This window comes from Mustela nigripes, unplaced genomic scaffold (genome assembly GCF_022355385.1).
Source record: "Mustela nigripes isolate SB6536 unplaced genomic scaffold, MUSNIG.SB6536 HiC_scaffold_148, whole genome shotgun sequence".
NCBI classification, from domain to species: Eukaryota; Metazoa; Chordata; class Mammalia; order Carnivora; family Mustelidae; genus Mustela; species Mustela nigripes.
In genome coordinates, this window is record NW_026739562.1 from 9,833,169 (window position 1) to 9,852,136 (window position 18,968).

Consider the following 18,968-nt stretch of genomic DNA (forward strand, 5'->3'; position numbering starts at 1 on the left):
AAAAAAAAAAAAAAAAAAAAAAAAGAATCTACAGCTTGGGACTCTGAGAATATAGCAAATAAAATTAGGGATTGCTGAACTCAAATCATGAAAATGCACAGAATAGGTTTATCCTAAAGTTAATATAACTATCATATATTGTGAAAGTCTGCAGTTAATGTCTAAACATTATGTCCACGTGACCACACACATACACATACACAGAAACTATTGAACATTGACTTGGTACATCAGTTTACAAATGGGGTCTCATATTGTCCTCATAAGAAGTTGACATAATTTTCTTTTTAAAAATGAAGAAAATGTATTCACAGAGGTTGATTTACTTAGCCAAGTTTGAGCTGGAATTTAAATCCAGATCTTTCTGTCTGCCTTCAATTATGATCTTGCCAAAATGCACAGTGCTTTACTCTCTACAGATCTTCCTTTGAATGTATTATTTTTTGTTTCCTGCTTGTAAACTTCCTGTTATCAATCTTATTGTAATCTCTGCCCAGATTTATTTCAAGTCCAGAGTCACTATTCAGTATAACATCCAGGAGGCTGTGATTCTCTCTAATTCACTTGGTAAAATGCTTGCTCCTGGTCACTCATTACTGTGGAAAGGCTTTGCTTTCCATTTGTATGTCTTATTGTAACTTGAATTCTCTGGTCACTGTCCCAGGTATTTTGCTTGAGGGCTATATTTTACTGATAATACAGTGAAAAGAATTTTGTAAAAGTTTCTTTGGCAAGAAGAAGACTATAGACAAAAGTAAAAAAAAAAAAACCACAACTCACTAGATGTGATAACATTTCCTGTTGGCATTGTCACTGTCACTGGAGGGACAAGTTGGTTTTGGAACAGTAATATTGGAAAGAATCTACAGCTTGGGACTCTGAGAATACAGCAAATAAAATTAGGGATTGCTGAACTCAAATCATGAAAGTGCACAGAATAGGTTTATAGGTTTATACTAAAGTTAATATAACTATCATATGTTGTGAAATTCTGCAATTAATGTCTAAACATTATGTCCATGTGACCACACACATACACATACACAGAAACTATTGAAAATTGACTATTTTAAAGTATTTTTCCTGGTTTCCATAGCTCTTAATTTCACTGTTTCATATCTAATGCCAGTAGCTACACGTTCCCCCACAATCTTATGTTCTATGGTACACAGATTATGTTCATTGGTTTAAACTGGTGGCATTTGTCTATATTTGTTGTCATAGAGTTTACAACTTAAGACAGAACTTAGAAGTCAGGTTATGAAACAACACATGGCCTGGTGATGTAAAATTTTGTACCTTGTAATCTGCCTGTGCAGGTCTGGATAGGGATGTGTATTTTGAAGTAGGTTTATCAAAATGGCAACAGTACTTAATTTTGTGGTTTGATTCTATTTTACTTTGAACTTTTACCCATATATTTTTAGGTGTTTGTTTTTAATGTACAATAAACATACATGATTTCCCCCAAACAACAAAGAGACATTATGAACAGAATTTACTGGAACTCATAAATAAACTCAAGCTGGTTCTTTGATAACAAACAGCATCCCAGATGACATTCTAGATTCTACAGGCATCACACTGAATAGAATCACACTCAAATCTTATCTTCGAAAAAAGACCTAGTCCCTGGGAATTAAAATTAGAAAGCTCATTAACATAATGGATTTTCCTTTTAATAGGCCAAAGGAGAAAAACTGTATGATTCTCTCAGTATATTGTGTTAAAGTATTTTATTTCAGCTCTCAAAGCTATCCTGACAGTGACTACAATTCTTTTAGGCTCCTGGAGGTGATTTAAAATAAGAAGGCTCTGGCAAGTCATGTTTTAGGAACTTTTATTAGTTATTTTATCCCTCACCCAATGAGAGTGGGGCAGTGTCCCATTGCAGAACACCCAACTCAGAGTGTCTTTCTTAAGATTTTTGCCTCTCTGCCTCAGAGCAGTGAAATGTGTGAATCTGAACTCAAATAGCTTTCCAAGGTCTTTGAGAATGGCATTATAGGATAGACCACTGCTCAAGTTCCAGACTGGACACAGGGTGGTCTACCTTTGAGAAAGAGCAGAAGAACACTCTGGAAGATTTGCTAACAGAACTGACTTTGGGATCACAGCCCACAGAAGATGGGCTGGAAACTGCAACCTGAAACTAGCAAGATTAATTGCCTGCTAAAATTAAAAGTTCAACATTCTCAATTTTAAAAAGATCAGGTATCATTACATAATATTCAAAATATCCAAGATACAATCCGACAATACTCAACATACAGCCAAGGAAGAAATCTCAACCTGCAAGTGGAAAAAAAAGAAAACAACCCAGCAGACTCAGTGACAAAGATGGTGTAATTTTCAGACAAAGACTTTAAAGCATCATTATAATCATGATCTCATAGTAAGAGGGAATGTATTTGAAACAAATGGAAAGGTAGAAAGTGTCAGCAAAGCAATAGAGATTATAAAAAAGAATGAAATTAAAAATTGAGAACTGAAAGTTTCAATGGCCAAAATTAAGGATTCACTGACTGGGCTCAGTGGTATAGTAAGAATATAAAAGAAAGATGAGGGGAGAGAAGATGGCAGGGAAGTAGGAGGAGGCGCCCTTTCAACCTGTACCCTAAAGTGAGCTGATTACTTTCCAAAGAACTCCGATCACCCAAGAAATCAGCCTGAGATCAGAATTATACACGTCTGGATCTCTACAGGGGCAGAAGATGCTAGTGGGAAGGTAAAGCAGAGTGGGAACATTAGATTGATATCGGAGGATAAACAAAAGGGGAAGGAGCCACCAGTGGCGAATGATTGGAAAGTAATACCCCAATACGAGATTACCCAGCATCTGGGGACCAGCATTAACTTGGAGACTGGTTGAAAGCACTCAAAGAGAGCAAAGGATCATGGGTAGAGGGGGATTGTGGGAATCTGGGCAGCTAGGGAGAGGGGCTTAAGTCCCGGGACCCAGGACAGCCTCCCCTGACACTGAGCCAGAGAGTGCAGCGGAGAAACCAGGTCTTGGTCCCTGAGCCGACAGCATACCCAACACTTGGGGTCCAGCTCCTGTGAGGGGCTGGGAGCCTCACAGACGGCAGAACACCGAGCTGTGCTACAGAGCCTGAGACGCGCTTGCCCCTCACCCTCCCCTGAGAGAGATGCACGAAGGCCCAGCCTGGCGTTCTTAGGCCAATGCCATTCCACCAGAGCCTGAGACGTGTGCACGACCCTCCCCTCACCCTCCCCTGAGAGAGGTGCATGCAAGCCCAGCACTCTCAGACCCTGAAAGACCAGGCACTCACAGCCCCCGCCCTCGGGAAAATCTCAGTGTGCAATCACTGCTTGGAACCTCTCTGGTGGTCTGGAGCTGCCCAGACAGCCACCGCTGCCATGGTTTTGGGTACAAGCAAAAGATCCTGTGTCCCCAGGGACCGCGACTCAGAACCTGCTCTGCCAGTGGCCAAGGGGGAATTTATTTGGGCTCTGCAGCACCCACAGGAGAGCAGACTGAGGCTTCTCTCTGAGAGGGGGGTCAGGGTGCAGTTTGCTTTCCTCTAAACCTACAAAAACCATCAAAAGTGGTCAAGGCGAGAGAAAAAAAAAAGTGAACAAACAAAAACCTCCAGAAAACAAAAGCCTGAAAAAAATGGTTTCTTCAGAGCCCACACTCTTGAGGGGGGTGGGAGGATTTAACTCAGGGAACATCATTGACTGAAAACCCACGTGCCAGGTCCCTCCCCCAGAAAACCAACCAGGAAAGAAAAAAAAAAAAAAGATGACAAGAGAAAAACCACCACTACTTCATAGGACAACTTTCATTTTTAATTCGTTCCCAGTATTCTGTCTCATTTTTTTAATATAAATAATTTTTTAACCTATTTACCATCACAGCGAGATGTCCAGTACATCAAATTCCATAATAACCTTCTAACCTGAACTTTTTGATATATACACCTGTGTTTTTCTTTTGCATTTCTATTTTTTAAATTTCTTTTTAGAAAAATTTTAGTTTAGGTTAGTCTAGTTTATTCCTTTTTATTTTATTTTCTAATATTCATATAGTGTTAAACTTCAAGGTAACCCCCTTTCCTCAATAATGCTACCCCATAGGTAAACCAATTTTTAATCCTCCTTTATCTTAGGAAAGTTGAGTTCTTTAACAAAGATATCAAGATACATCCAGGAAGAGTCAAAATAACCTTCCATGCCCACACTGAGAATTTATAACCACTCTCCCATATTTTTCTTCTGCCACTGTTTCTGTATATTTGTGTTTGTCCTGGTAGTATATAAATCATACTTGGGGTTATTTTTGATGAGGATCTTCCTTTTGTTGCTTTTATATATGTATATATTTTTTCTCTTGTCATAAACTTTTAACAATCTTTTTGTTTGTCTGTTTTTGTTTGTATACTTCATAAATCTTACCTTGGGGCCCATTTGGGCTGAGCCTTCTCTTTCATCTTCCCTTTTTTCCCCTGTCTCTCTCTCTCTTTTTCTTTGTCTTTTTTTTTTTTTTTTTAACTCTCGTTTGGGTGGGGAATCCTGATTACGCAGAAGCGTTCCAGGGTGCACCTTGACTGCACCACAGTTGATATATCCAGCTACATTTGTCCAGTCATCTCTCACAAAAATGACTAGGAGGAGGAATGTCCAACAGAAGAAAAATACAGAGGCTGGACCTTCTGCAACAGAGCTAAAGGCTATCGACATAGACAATATGTTGGAAAGGGAATTCAGGCTAACAATTATCCAGGCAATAGCTAGGTTGGAGAAAGCCATAGATAACCAAAATGGAATTGATTAGGGCTGAACTGAAAGCAACCAGAAATGATGTTCACAGCGTTAGGGAAGAGCTGAAAGCTACCAGGGATGATGTTCACAAAGCTCTCAATGAGTTCCAATCTAATCTAAATTCTCTCAAAGCTAGGGTAACTGAGACAGAAGATAGAATCAGTGATCTGGAGGACAAACAGATAGAAAGAAAGGATCAGGAGGAAGCCTGGAATGAACAGCTTAGAAGCCACAAAAACAGAATCAGGGAAATAAATGATGCCATGAAACATTCCAAATCAAATTATTGGAATCCCTGGAGGGGAGGAGAAAGAAAGAAGCCTAGAAGATATAGTGGAACAAGTTCTTCATGAAAATTTTCCCAATCTCGTGAATGGAACCAGTGTTCATGTACTAGAGGTCAAACGGTCTCCAACCAAGATTATAGATTCCAGAAAAACATCAAGGCACCTGATAGTCAAATTGAGGGATCAAAATTGTAGATATAATCTCTTGAAAGCTGCTAGGACAAAGAGCTCCTTACTTACAGAGGAAAGCCCATCAGAGACCTGGCAAGCCAGAAAGGGCTGGCAAGATATAGTCAGGGTACTAAATGAGAAGAATATGCAGCCAAGAATACTTTATCCAGCAAGACTGACATTCCAAATGGATGGAGGGATAAAGAGTTTCCAAGACCAGCAAGGCTTAAAAGACTATGCAACCACCAAGCCGACACTGCAGGAAATATTAAGGGGGTTCTATAAAAGAGTAAAACTCCTAAAAATAGCATTGAACAGAAATATAGGGACAATGTACAGAAAGAAAGACTGCAAAGGTAAGACGATGTCAATAAAAAAGTATCTATCAATAATCACTCTCAATGTGAATGGCATAAATGCACCCATAAAATGACACATGGTTGCAGATTGGATAAAACGACAGGACCCATTCATATGTTGTCTACAAGAGACCCATTTTGAACCTGAAGATACACCCAGACTGAAAGTGAAGGGATAGAGAAGAATCTTTCATATGAAGAGGTCTCAAAAGAATGCTGGGGTAACAATTATCATATCAAATAAATTAGATTTTAAACTAAAGACTGTAGTCAGAGATATAGAAGGACAGACATCATTCTTAAAGGGACTATCCACCAAGATGATCTAACAGTTGTAAATATCTATGACCCCAATATGGGAGAAGCCAATTACATAAGAAAACTGTTAATCAAGATAAATAATCATATTGATATGAATACATTAATAGTAGGAGATCTTAACACACCACTCTTAGAAATAGACAGATCATCGAAGCAGAAAATCAATAAAGAAGCAAGAGCATTGAATGACACATTGGACCAGATGGACCTCATATATACAGAACATTCCTCCCTAAAACAACAGAATACTCATTCTTCTCAAGTGCACACGGAACCTTCTCCAGAATAGACTCACATACTGGGTCACAAATCAGGACTCAACCGATACCAAAAGACTGAGATTATTTCCTGCATATTCTCAGATCACAATGCTTTGAAACTGGAGCTCAATCACAAGGAAAAGTTCAGAAGGAACTCAAACACCTGGAAGCTAAAGACCACCTTGCTTAAGAATGCTTGGATCAACCAGAAGATCAAAGAAGAACTGAAGCAATTCATGGAAACCAATGAGAATGAAGACACTTTGGCCCCAAACCTATGGGATACAGCAAAGGTGGTCCTAAGAGGGAATACATAGAGATCCAAGCCTCCCTCAAAAAATGGAAAAAATCCAGAACACACCAGCTGTCTCCACACCTTAAAGAACTGGAAAATCAACAACAAATCAAACCAACTCCACATATAAGAAGGGAAAGAATAAAGATTAGAGCTGAGATCAATGAGGTAGAAACCGTCATCAATCAATCATCTATCAATGAGGTAGAATGTATCAATGAAACTAGAAGCTGGTTTTTTGAAAGAATCAATAAGATCGATAAACTATTGGCCACACTAATCCAAAAGAAAAGAGAGAAAGCCCAAATTAATAAAATTATGAATGAAAAGGGAGAGATCACAATAAACACCAAGGAAGTAGAAATAATCATCAGAAGTTATTATCAATAGTTATATGCCAATAAGCTAAGCAACCTAGATGAAATGGATGCATTCCTGGAAAACTACAAACTTCCCAAAGTGAACCAGGAAGAAATAGTCAACCTGAATGGAGTGATATCTAGTAAGAGATTGAAGCAGTGATCAAAAACCTCCCCCAAAACAAGAGCCCAGAACCTGACAGATTCCCTGGGGAATTCTACCTAACTTTCAAAGAAGAAATAACACCTATTCTCCTGAAGCTGTTTAATATATGTTTATAAAAATAAAAAATTAAAAAAAAAAAACTGAAGCAGAAGGAAAACTTCCAGACTCTTTGTATGAAGCCAGCATTACCCTGATCCCCAAACCAGGCAAAGACCCTACCATAAAGGAGAATTTCAGACCAATATTACTGATGAATATGGATGCTAAGATTCTCAACAAGATCCTAGCCAACAGGATACAATAGCACATTAAAAAGATTATCCACCATGACCAGGTGGGATTCATTCCTGGGCTTCAAGGATGGTTCAACATTCGCAAATCAATCAATGTGATAGAACAAATCAATAAGAGAAGAGAGAAGAACCACATGGTCCTCTCAATTGATGCAGAAAAAGCATTTGACAAAATCCAGCATCCGTTCCTGATTAAAACGTTTCAAAGTATAGGGATAGAGGGAACATTCCTGAACTTCACCAAATCTATCTATGAAAGACCCACAGCAAATACCATCCTCAATGGGAAAAAGCTCTCAGCCTTCCCGTTGAGAACAGGAATGGGACAAGGATACCCACTCTCACCACTCTTGTTCAACATAGTATTAGAAGTCCTAGCAGCAGCAATCAGACAACAAAGAGAAATAAAAGGTATCCAAATTGGCAATGAAGAAGTCAAACACTCTCTCTTCACAGATGACATGATTATTTATATGGAAAACCCAAAAGACTCCACCCCCAAACTATTAGAACTCATACAGCAATTCAGCAACGTGGCAGGATAGAAAGTCAATATACAGAAATCAGTGGCTTTCTTATACACTAACAATGAAAATACAGAAAGGGAAATTAGAGAATCGATTCCATTTCCTATAGCACCAAGAACCATAAGATACCTGGGAATAAACCTAACCAAAGAGGTAAAGGATCTGTACTTGAGGAACTACAGAACACTCATGAAGGAAATTGAAGAAGACACAAAAAGATGGAAGACCATTCCATGCTCTTGGAACGGAAGAATAAACATTGTTAAAATGTCTATAATGCCTAGAGCAATCTATACTTTTAATGCCATTCCGATCAAAATTCCAACAGTATTCTTCAAAGAGCTGGAGCAAATAATCCAAAAATTTTTATGGAATCAGAAGAGACCCCGAATCACTAAGGAAAAGTTGAAAAACAAAAATAAAACGGGGGGCATCACGTTACCTGATTTCAAGCTTTATTACAAAGCTGTGGTCACCAAGACTGCATGGTACTGGCATAAAAACAGACACATAGACCAGTGGAACAGAGTAGAGAGCCCAGATATGGACCCTCAACTCTATGGTCGAATAATCTTTGACAAAGCAGGAAAAAATATACAGTGGAAAAAAGACAGTCTCTTCAATAAATGGTGCTGGGAAAACGGGGCAGCTACATGTTGAAGAATGAAACTCAACCATTCTCTTACACCATACACAAAGATAAACTCAAAATGGATAAAAGGCCTCAATGTGAGACAGGAATCCATCAGAATCCTAGAGGAGAACATAGGCAGTAACCTCTTCAATATCAGCCACAGCAACTTCTTTCAAGATATGTTTCCAGGGGCGCCTGGGTGGCTCAGTGGGTTAAGCCTCTGCCTTTGGCTCGGGTCATGATCTCAGGGTCCTGGGATCGAGCTCTGCATCAGGCTCTCTGCTGGATAGGGAGCCTGCTTCCTCCTCCTCCTCTCTTTCTCTCTGCCTGTCTCTCTGCCTACTTGTGATCTCTCTCTGTCAAATAAATAAATAAAATCTTAAAAAAAAAAGATATGTCGAAAGGCAAAGGAAACAAAAGAAAAAATGAACTTTTGGGACTTCATCAAAGTCAAAAGCTTCTGCACAGCAAAGGAAACAGTCAACAAAACAAAGAAGCAACCCATGGAAAGGGAGAATATTTTGCAAATGACAGTACAGACAAAAGGTTATACCCAGGATATATAAAGAACTCCTCATATTCAACACACACAAAACAGATAATCATGTCAACAAATGGGCAGAAGATATGAACAGAGACTTCTCCAATGAAGACATACAAATGGCTATCAGACACATGAAAAAATGTTCATCATCACTAGCCATCAGGGAGATTCAAATTAAAACCACATTGAGATACCACCTTACACCAGTTAGAATGGCCGAAATTAGCAAGACAGGAAGCAACATGTGTTGGACGGGATGGGGAGAAAGGGGAACCCTCTTCCACTGTTGGTGGGAATGCAAGTTGGTGCAGCCACTTAGGAGAACAGTGTGGAGATTCCTTAAGAAATTAAAAATAGAGCTTCCCTATGACCCTGCAATTGCACTACTGGGTATTTACCCCAAAGATACAGATGTAGTGAAAAGAAGGGCCACCAGTACCCCAATGTTCATAGCAACAATGGCCACAGTTGCCAAACTGTGGAAAGAGCCAATAAGCCCTTCAACAGATGACTGGATAAAGAAGATATGGTACATATATAAGATGGAATATTATGCCTCCATCAGAAAGGATGAATACCCCACTTTTGTTTCAACATGAACAGGACTGGAAGAGATTATGCTGAGTGAAGTAAGTCAAGCAGAGAGAGTCAATTATCATATGGTTTCACTTAATTGTGGAGCATAAGGAATAGCATGGAGGATATTGGGAGAAGGAGTGGAGAGGGAGCTGGGGGATATTGGAGGGGGAGATGAAGCATGAGAGACTGTGGACTCTGAGAAACAAACTGAAGGTTTTGGAGGGGAGGTGGGGGTTGGGGGATGGGTGAACCTGGTGGTGGGTATTAAGGAAGGCACGTATTGCATGTAGCACTGGGTGTGGTGCATAAACAATGAATTTTGGAACACTGAAAATTAGTAAAATAAAAAACAAGCAAACAAAAAACAATGACGGTGAAAGGGTTTCAAGAAGAAAATTCCAAAGATTAGAGAGAAATGTAAAAATTTTAATTTGTTGTTTCATTATAGTAAGCCACTAAAACATGGGTTTGATAATGCACAAAGCCTTTAGTGAGACAGGCTTAAATTTGAACTCTGGTTCAGGCAAATTTTTGCATATTGATCTTGAGCTATATAATCAGCCACTCCAGCCCACTGTTTTCTATTCGTGAAATGGGGAAATCAGTATCCTTGGAGTTATTGGGCTTTGGTAAGAATTGAATAATAATAAAAAAAACGTGACTACAAAGTACTTTGCACCTAGTAAATACTCAAAACAACCTGTCACAATTACTGATACTAGCGTTGTTTTATTGATGTTCACAGGATTCTGTGGGCATGTTCACCATTATGTTCAAAAAAGGAAATGTTTTAAACAGAGGCAGGTTCCTCAGTTTGAGACTTACATTAATGAAAAAAAAATATGGACAGAAATCACTTCCTCCAGAACATATAAGTGAGTGGGTAGCTCAGGACATTGTTCATGTGCTCCAAAAACATTAGCTGTCTTTTTCAGCATCATGATCATGATCATCTTTATTTTTAAAATCTTATTTAAATTTGTTTAATTAACGTATAGTGTAGCATCAGTTTCAGGTGTAGAGTTCAGTTATTCATCAGTTGCATATAACACCCAGTGCTCATTATGTCACACATTACATCACATAATTCCCATCACCCAGGGACTCTATCCCCTACCCACCTCCCCTACAGCAGCCCTCAGTTTCTTTCCTATAGTTAAGAGGCTCCAAGGGGGATGCCTCGGTGCCTCAGTCAGTTACGCATTTGCCTTTGGCTTGGGTCATGATCTTGGGGTCCTGAGATTGAGTCCGGGACCGAATCCTGGATTGAGTCCTGCACTGGGCTCCTTGCTCAGTGGGGAGCCTGCTTCTCCCTCTGCCCGCCCCTCCCTCTGCTAGTGCTCTATTTTTTTGCTCTTTCTGACTTATAAATAAATAAAAAAGAGTCTCTTAAGGTTTGTTTCCCTCTCTGATTTTGTCTTATTTTATTTTTCCCTACCTTCCTCTATGATTCTCTGTTTTGTTTCTTAAATTTTACATATGCATGAAACCATATGGTAATATTCTTTCTTTAATCGTCATCCTTATTTTTACATTATCCTATTTCATCACATCTTTCTTGGAAACTACAGAGATCTTCATAAGATAAGTTTGATATTTTAACCATACTGTTGCATATATTTATAAGATGGCCACTCAGAGGAAACTATGTCAAACATCTAAATTTTAGAATTTATATTGAAGTGTAATTGACATACAATGTTACATTAGTTTCAGGTGTTCAAAATAGTGATTCAACAGGTCTGTACACTATTCAGTGCTCACCAAGGTAAGTGTAGTCACCCATCTGTCACCATACAACAGTATTATATTATTGATTATATTCCTTATGCTGTCCTTTTCATCCATTTGATGTATTTATTTTATAACAAAGTTTGTACCTTTTATTCCTCCTAACCTATTTCATCCTTCCCCCCCACACTCACCACTGGCAACCACCACTTTGTCCTTACATGAGAGTCTGTTGGTTTGTTTTGGCAAAATATTTATTTTTAAAAGGCCTTCATAGAGAGTAAGCCCCAACCAGATCTAAAATCCCGAGAACATGAGAAATGTCAGCATCACATGAAATTTAATCCCTGGTTATGAAGTCACCCTCTGAAGACAAGTTACTGAGCTCTTCCTGGAATCCCAAGCTCTGTACAGTGATAGGTCTGCCAGTTTCTGGCACTGCAGTGGCTCTCCCCTTTCCTGATTTGAGAGCAGCAGAAGGGGATCCAACATCAGTGAGAGCTTTTGAAGTAAGTTCTGCTCAGACACGTCACAGTTGCTCCAGCCATCTCCCCCATTTGTTACTGCAGATATGTTTAAGGGCATTTGTATCCCAGACTAGGGAGTTGGTGGGGGCCTAGCTTTTAGTGTCCAGAGATCTGCTCACAGGTCCTATTAGATTCCTTGCTGAGATAGTAACTCTCTGCTCTTCTCTCCCTACTCATATCAAGATGCCTTTTATGATTTACTCTAAAGTGAAATGAAGCTGGCACAGATGTTTGGTCCTCCTGTGATCATAGTTAGTGAATTGTGGTTGGTAGTGGTGTTCTTGGGCTTTTCTTGTCAGCAAGTGTTGTCCCTGGCTTACTTTCTGTGCTGGCGACATCTCTGAAGGCTGTAACCATGTCAGAGCAATTTCACCAATTTTTAGCTGATTCATTTTTTTCAATCTAAATCATTTAATTCCCACAACTTAAGAGAGTATGCACTGTTATTTCCATTGTGCAGATTAAAACAATCAGTAGAGAGATGAAGCAAAATGCTTACAATAAAAGGTTAATTGATGCCAGAAAGAAGATGAGAAATCAAGCCTATTTGATCCAAAGCTCTTAATCTCTGACTTCAAAGCATCTGACTGTTTATGAATCTCTCCTAGAATTTCATTATGTACCTGTTACGAATTCATTTTTGTAATCCAGATCTATGGTCATTGTTGTTCAGTTTGTGACACAGACTTGTTCCTGCCCTTGCTGTTCAGACACTGCCTTACCCATGTCTAAAACACAACTTTAACATGCAGATATTTTATCCTTAACTCTACAGACTTAATCACTTCTATTTCTTTTGCAGAAGTCAATTCTGCCTCTAATATTTCTGTACACAACTGCATACTACAAAAAATGGAGGTGATGTAATTTTTAAAAAGTACCTTTGTGTACAAGTGTTCTTTTCATGGGCTTGTGGGAAGTAAAGTGTTTTTATTACTGTGGTGCAGGAACATCTGTAAATCTCTAAAATTTAGGAAGATAAGAAAAAGTATATTTGGATGAAACTGCTTTTGAAGACTCCCTGGTGTTCTATATGTTTTTGCATATATGGTTTCACTTGTTTGAAATAAAACTTCATTCTTGATGTAGTGTTGTGTGTAAAGAGTTCTCAGAAATATTGGTGCTCCCTTGTTTCAACCCACAATCAGGGCAACATAATGACTTCTGTGGTCCCTTGCTATTTGTCCTCATGAGTTCTCCTCCATTAAAAATATTAAAATTACATTTTATTCATAATTTTAAGAAATTATGAATGAAAAGGGAGAGATCACAACTAACACCAAGGAAGTAGAAACAATCATCAGAAGTTATTATCAACAGTTATATGCCAATAAGCTTAGCAACCTAGATGAAATGGATGCATTCCTGGAAAACTATAAACTCCCAAAACTGAACCAGGAAGAAATCGACAACCTGAATAGACCAATATCTAGTAACGAGATTGAAGCAGTGATCAAAAACCTCCCAAAAAACAAGAGCCCAGGACCTGACAGATTCCCTGGGGAATTCTACCAAACTTTCAAAGAAGAAATAACACCTATTCTCCTGAAACTGTTTCAAAAAATTGAAGCAGAAGGAAAACATCCAGACTCTTTCTATGAGGCCAGCATTACCCTGATCCCCAAACCAGGCAAAGACTTTACCAAAAAGGAGAGTTTCAGACCAATATCACTGATGAATATGAATGCTAAGATTCTCCATAAGATTCTAGCAAATAGGATCAAATAGCACATTAAAAAGATTATCCACCATGACCAGGTGGGATTCATCCCTGAGCTACAAGGATGGTTCAACATTCGCAAATCAATCAATGTGATACAACAAATTAATATGAGAAGAGAGAAGAAACAAATGGTCCTCTCAATTGATGCAGAAAAAGCATTTGACAAAATCCAGCATTCTTTCCTGATTAAAATGCTTCAAAGTATAGGAATACAGGGAAAATTCCTGAACTTCATCAAATCTATCTGTGAAAGACCCACAGCAAATATCATCCTCAATGGGAAAAAGCTTGCAGCCTTCCCATTGAGATCAGAAACAAGATAAGGATGCCCACTTTCACCACTCTTGTTCAACATAATAAAAGTAGTCCTAGCAACAGCAATCAGACAACAAAGAGAAATAAAAGGTATCCAAATTGGCAATGAAGAAGTCAAACACTCTCTCTTCACAGATGACATGATTATTTATATGGAAAACCCAAAAGACTCCGCCCCCAAACTACTAGAACTCATACAGCAATTCAGCAACATGGCAGGACACAAAGTCAATGTACAGAAATCAGTGGCTTTCTTATACACTAACAATGAAAATACAGAAAGGGAAATTAGAGAATTGATTCCATTTCCTATAGCACCAAGAACCATAAGATACCTAGGAATAAACTTAACCAAAGAGGTAAAGGATCTGTACTTGAGGAACTACAGAACACTCATGAAGGAAATTGAAGAAGACACAAAAAGATGGAAGACCATTCCATGCTCTTGGAACGGAAGAATAAACATTGTTAAAATGTCTATACTGCCTAGAGCAATCTATACTTTTAATGCCATTCCAATCAAAATTCTACCAGTATTCTTCAAAGAGCTGGAGCAAATGATCCAGAAATTTATATGGAATCAGAAGAGACCCCGAATCACTAAGGAAATGTTGAAAAACAAAAATAAAATGGGGGGAATCACGTTACCTGATTTCAAGCTTTATTACAAAGCTGTGATCACCAAGACAGCATGGTACTGGCATAAAAACAGACACATAGACCAGTGGAACAGAGTAGAGAGCCCAGCTATGGACACTCAAGTCTATGGTCGAATAATCTTTGACAAAGCAGGAAAAAATATACAGTGGAAAAAAGACAGTCTCTTCAATAAATGGTGCTGGGAAAACTGGGCAGCTACATGTAGAAGAATGAAACTCGACCATTCTTTTACACCGTACACAAAGATAAACTCAAAATGGATAAAAGACCTCAATGTGAGACAGGAATCCATCAGAATCCTAGAGGAGAATATAGGCAGTAACCTCTTTGATATCAGCCACAGCAACTTCTTTCAATATATGCCTCCAAAGGCAAAGGAAACAAAAGTGAAAATAAACTTTTGGGACTTCATCAAAATCAAAAGCTTCTGCACAGCAAAGGAAACAGTCAACAAAACAAAGAGGCAACCCACGGAATGGGAGAAGATTATTTGCAAATGACAGTACAGACAAAAGGTTGATATCCAGGATCTATAATGAACTCCTCAAACTCAACACACACAAAACAGGCAATCATATAAAAAATGGGCAGAAGATATGAACAGAGACTTCTCCAATGAAGACATACAAATGGCTATCAGACACATGAAAAAATGTTCATCATCACTAGCCCTCAGAGAGATTCAAATGAAAACCACATTGAGATATCACCTTACACCAGTTAGAATGGCCAAAATTGACAAAACAGGAAACAACATGTGTTGGAGGGGATGTAGAGAAAGGGGAACCCTCTTCCACTCTTGGTGGGAATGCAGGTTAGTGCAGCTTCTTTGGAGAACAGTGTGGAGATTCCTTAAGAAATTAAAAATAAAACTTCCCTATGACTCTGCAATTGCACTCCTGGATATTTACCCCAAAGATACAAATTTAGTGAAAAGAAGGGCCATCTGTACCCCAATGTTTATAGCAGCAATGGTCATGGTCGCCAAACTATGGAAAGAACCAAGATACCCTTCAACGGACAAATGGATAAGGAAAATGTGGTCCATATACACTATGGAGTATTTTGCCTCCGTCAGAAAGGATGAATACCCAACTTTTGTAGCAACATGGACGGGACTGGAAGAGATTATGCTGAGTGAAATCAGTCAAGCAGAGAGAGTCAATTATCATATGGTTTCACTTATTTGTGGAGCATAACAAACAGCATGGAGGAAATGGGGAGTTAGAGAGGATAAGGGAGTTGGGGTAAATTGGAAGGGGAAGTGAATCATGAGAGACTATGGACTCTGAAAAACAATCTGAGGGGTTTGAAGTGGTGTGGGGGGTGGGAGTTTGGGGTTCCAGGTGGTGGGTATTATAGAGGGCACGGATTGCATGGAGCACTGGGTGTGGTGAAAAAAATAATGAATACTGTTATGCTGAAAATAAATAAATTTAATTAAAAAATTCCTAATTAAAAAAAAAGCAAAAGTCTTAGAAAAAAATTACATTTTATGACAGCGTTGGTATAAAGATGACTATACTGCAAGTTGGATTTGGATTACATTCATTTTTTCTTCTACTTTAAAGGAAATTAACCATTTCCAGGGCTTCTAGAATTTCTGTGGGCTCTAGGCACCATGCTTACTTTGCCTTAATGGGTATGTTGATCCTTCCCAGAATATATATACTTCTGAAGAAAAGTGATCCAGACAGGGTAATTGACTGTTCCACGTTTAATTAACTAAGAAGGGTAACAAATCTCTCTAAATTTTCACTAGATATTTTAATGTAAATACTCTAATCCCAAGTTTCATTATCACCAATTTTCATTATTTGCCCCCAGAGTTTTTTCATGACATTTTTTGCTTCTGCATTTCTGAAGGTATAGATTAAAGGGTTTAGCATGGGAGTTACTATGGTGTAAAACACAGCCACAGCTTTGTCAGCAGGGAAGGAGGTAATGGGTCTCAGATACAGGAATGAAGAAGGTACAAAGAATAAGATGACAACAGAGACATGAGAAGCACAGGTAGACAGGGCTTTGCTACCCCCTTCAGAGCTTTTAGTTCCCAGGGAGTGCAGGATGACAATGTAAGAAGCAACCAGCACAGAAAAAATGAGCAGACATAGTGACCCACTGTTGGCAGCAATCAGAGGCCCCAACGTGTGAATGTCTGTACAAGCTAGTTCCAGGAGAGGTATTAAGTCACACATAAAATGGTCAATGGCATTGGGGCCACAGAATGGCAACTGGACCATGAACAATACCTGGATCCCTCCATGCAGAAAGCCTAAAATCACAGCCATTCCCACCAAGAAAGAACAGACAGGTTGACTCATGATGGTCATGTAATGCAAGGGCTTACAGATGGCTACATAGCGGTCATAGGCCATGACAGCTAATAGGATGATCTCTGCTCCAGCAAGGAAATGTTCAGCAAAGAGCTGAGCCATGCAGCCATTGAAGGATATGGTATTCTTGTCAGAGATCAAATCAAAGATCATTTTGGGTGCTATGGAAGAAGAGTAGAAAGCATCTATAATAGACAAGTAGGACAGAAAAAAGTACATGGGAGATCCCAGGGCTGGGCTGATGAAGATGGTGACAGAGATGAGGAGGTTACCTGCAATTGTGATCAAGTAGGTGATTAAAAACACAGCAAATAAGAATTTCTGCAGTTCTGGATTCGGAGTCAGGCCCAGCAGAATAAATTCTGTTACATTGCTCGTCGTTGCCATGGATTCAGCTTGGGTCATGAGCCTATGGTTCATCTGGAGAGATCACAGAATTTCTGAGTAGCATTTTGCAATCAACACTGAAATCTTCCATCACCTCCATCACCATCCATTCAACTGCGAAATCTTCCATCATGACTAAAGAGGTGTGACTAAAGAGGAAGCCACACCTTCCACTTTCAACCACTTTGGAGGTATTTGTAAAAAAAGAACAGAAAGACACTAAATTTCTCTTATTCATATAAACAGAATAGTGACAGTATGTTACAAGCACTGAAAAGGGTGCCTGGGTGGCTCAGTCAGTTAAATGTTTGCCTTGGATGAGTCCCTGATCCCAGGGTCCTGAGATTGGGTCCAGGTTCAGGCTCTCTGCTCAGGGGGAGGATGCTTCTACCTCTGCTTCTCACTCTGTTTATGCTTCTGCTCCTCCGTCTGTTGTGCGTGCTCTCTCTAATCAATTAGTCAGTCTTTAAATAAAAAGAATACTGCTCCCGAATAGATCTATAATCCTAGTCACATTTTACAAATGGAATTAATTAGTCATGAAGTTTCTTTAAATCTCCTGTTATTGAGACAGAAATGTTATCTAAGATAATACCAGTTTTTCCTTTGACATAGTTTAATCAATTAAGATGAACTTGAAGGGAGGAAGAGTCAAGATGGCGGAGAAGTAGCAGGCTGAGACTACTTCAGCTAGCCGGAGATCAGCTAGATAGCTTATCTAAAGATTGCAAACACCTGAAAATCCATCGGCAGATAGAAGAGAAGAAGAACAGCAATTCTGGAAACAGAAAAACAACCACTTTCTGAAAGGTAGGACCGGCGGAGAAGTGAATCCAAAGCGACGGGAAGATAGACCCCAGGGGGAGGGGCTGGCTCCTGGCAAGCAGCGGAGCAACGGTGCACAAAATCAGGACTTTTAAAAGTCTGTTCCGCTGAGGGACATCGCTCCAGAGGCTAAAAGGGGCGAAGCCCACGCGGGGTCAGCGTGGCCTCAGGTCCTGCAGGGTCACAGAAGGATCGGGGGTGTCTGAGTGTCGCAGAGCTTGCGGGTATTGGAACGGGAAAGCCGGCTACAGAGACAGAGCCGACAGTAAGCTCACAGCTCGGTGTTACCTTGAACCGGTCGCAGGCACGGTGAGCTCGGAGCGGGGCCAGAGGTCAGGCAGACGGGAGTAACTGGCACTGTTCTCTGGGGGCGCACTGAGGAGTGGGGCCCTGGGCTTTCGGCTCCTCTGGGCCGGAGACCAGGAAGCCACCGTTTGTATTCCTGTCCTCCCGGAACTCTATGGAAAGCGCTCAGGGAACAAAAGATCCTGAAAGCAAACCTGAGCGGATTACTCACCCCTTACCCCTGGTAAGGGCGGTGCAATTCCGCCTGGGGCAAAAACACTTGAGAATCACTACAACAGGCCCCTCCCCCAGAAGATCAACAAGAAATCCAGCTGAGACCAAGTTCACCTACCAAGGAGTGCGGTTTCAATACCAAGGAGAGCAGCAGAATTCCAGAGGAGGAGAAAGCAAAGCACGGAACTCATGGCTTTTTCCCTGTGATTTTTTTTAGTCTTGCAGTTAATTTAATTATTTTCTTTTCATTTTTTGTTTTTTTTCTCGCCTTCTGGTAAAATTTTTTTTTTAACTTTTACCTTTTTATTTTTTAACGTTTTTTAACCAGTTTATCTAATATATATATTTTTTCTTTTTTTATTTTT

The 18,968-nt window shown here is 39.5% G+C and overlaps 1 protein-coding gene across 1 annotated transcript; it reads right to left on the minus strand.

The window, feature by feature from the left end:
* Positions 1-16,317: 16,317 nt before the first annotated feature.
* On the minus strand, positions 16,318-17,259 carry LOC132008478 (olfactory receptor 4C45-like). Its single transcript, XM_059387133.1, has one exon. The coding sequence runs from the start codon at positions 17,257-17,259 to the stop codon at positions 16,318-16,320; it is 942 nt and encodes a 313-aa protein (XP_059243116.1).
* Positions 17,260-18,968: the final 1,709 nt, after the last annotated feature.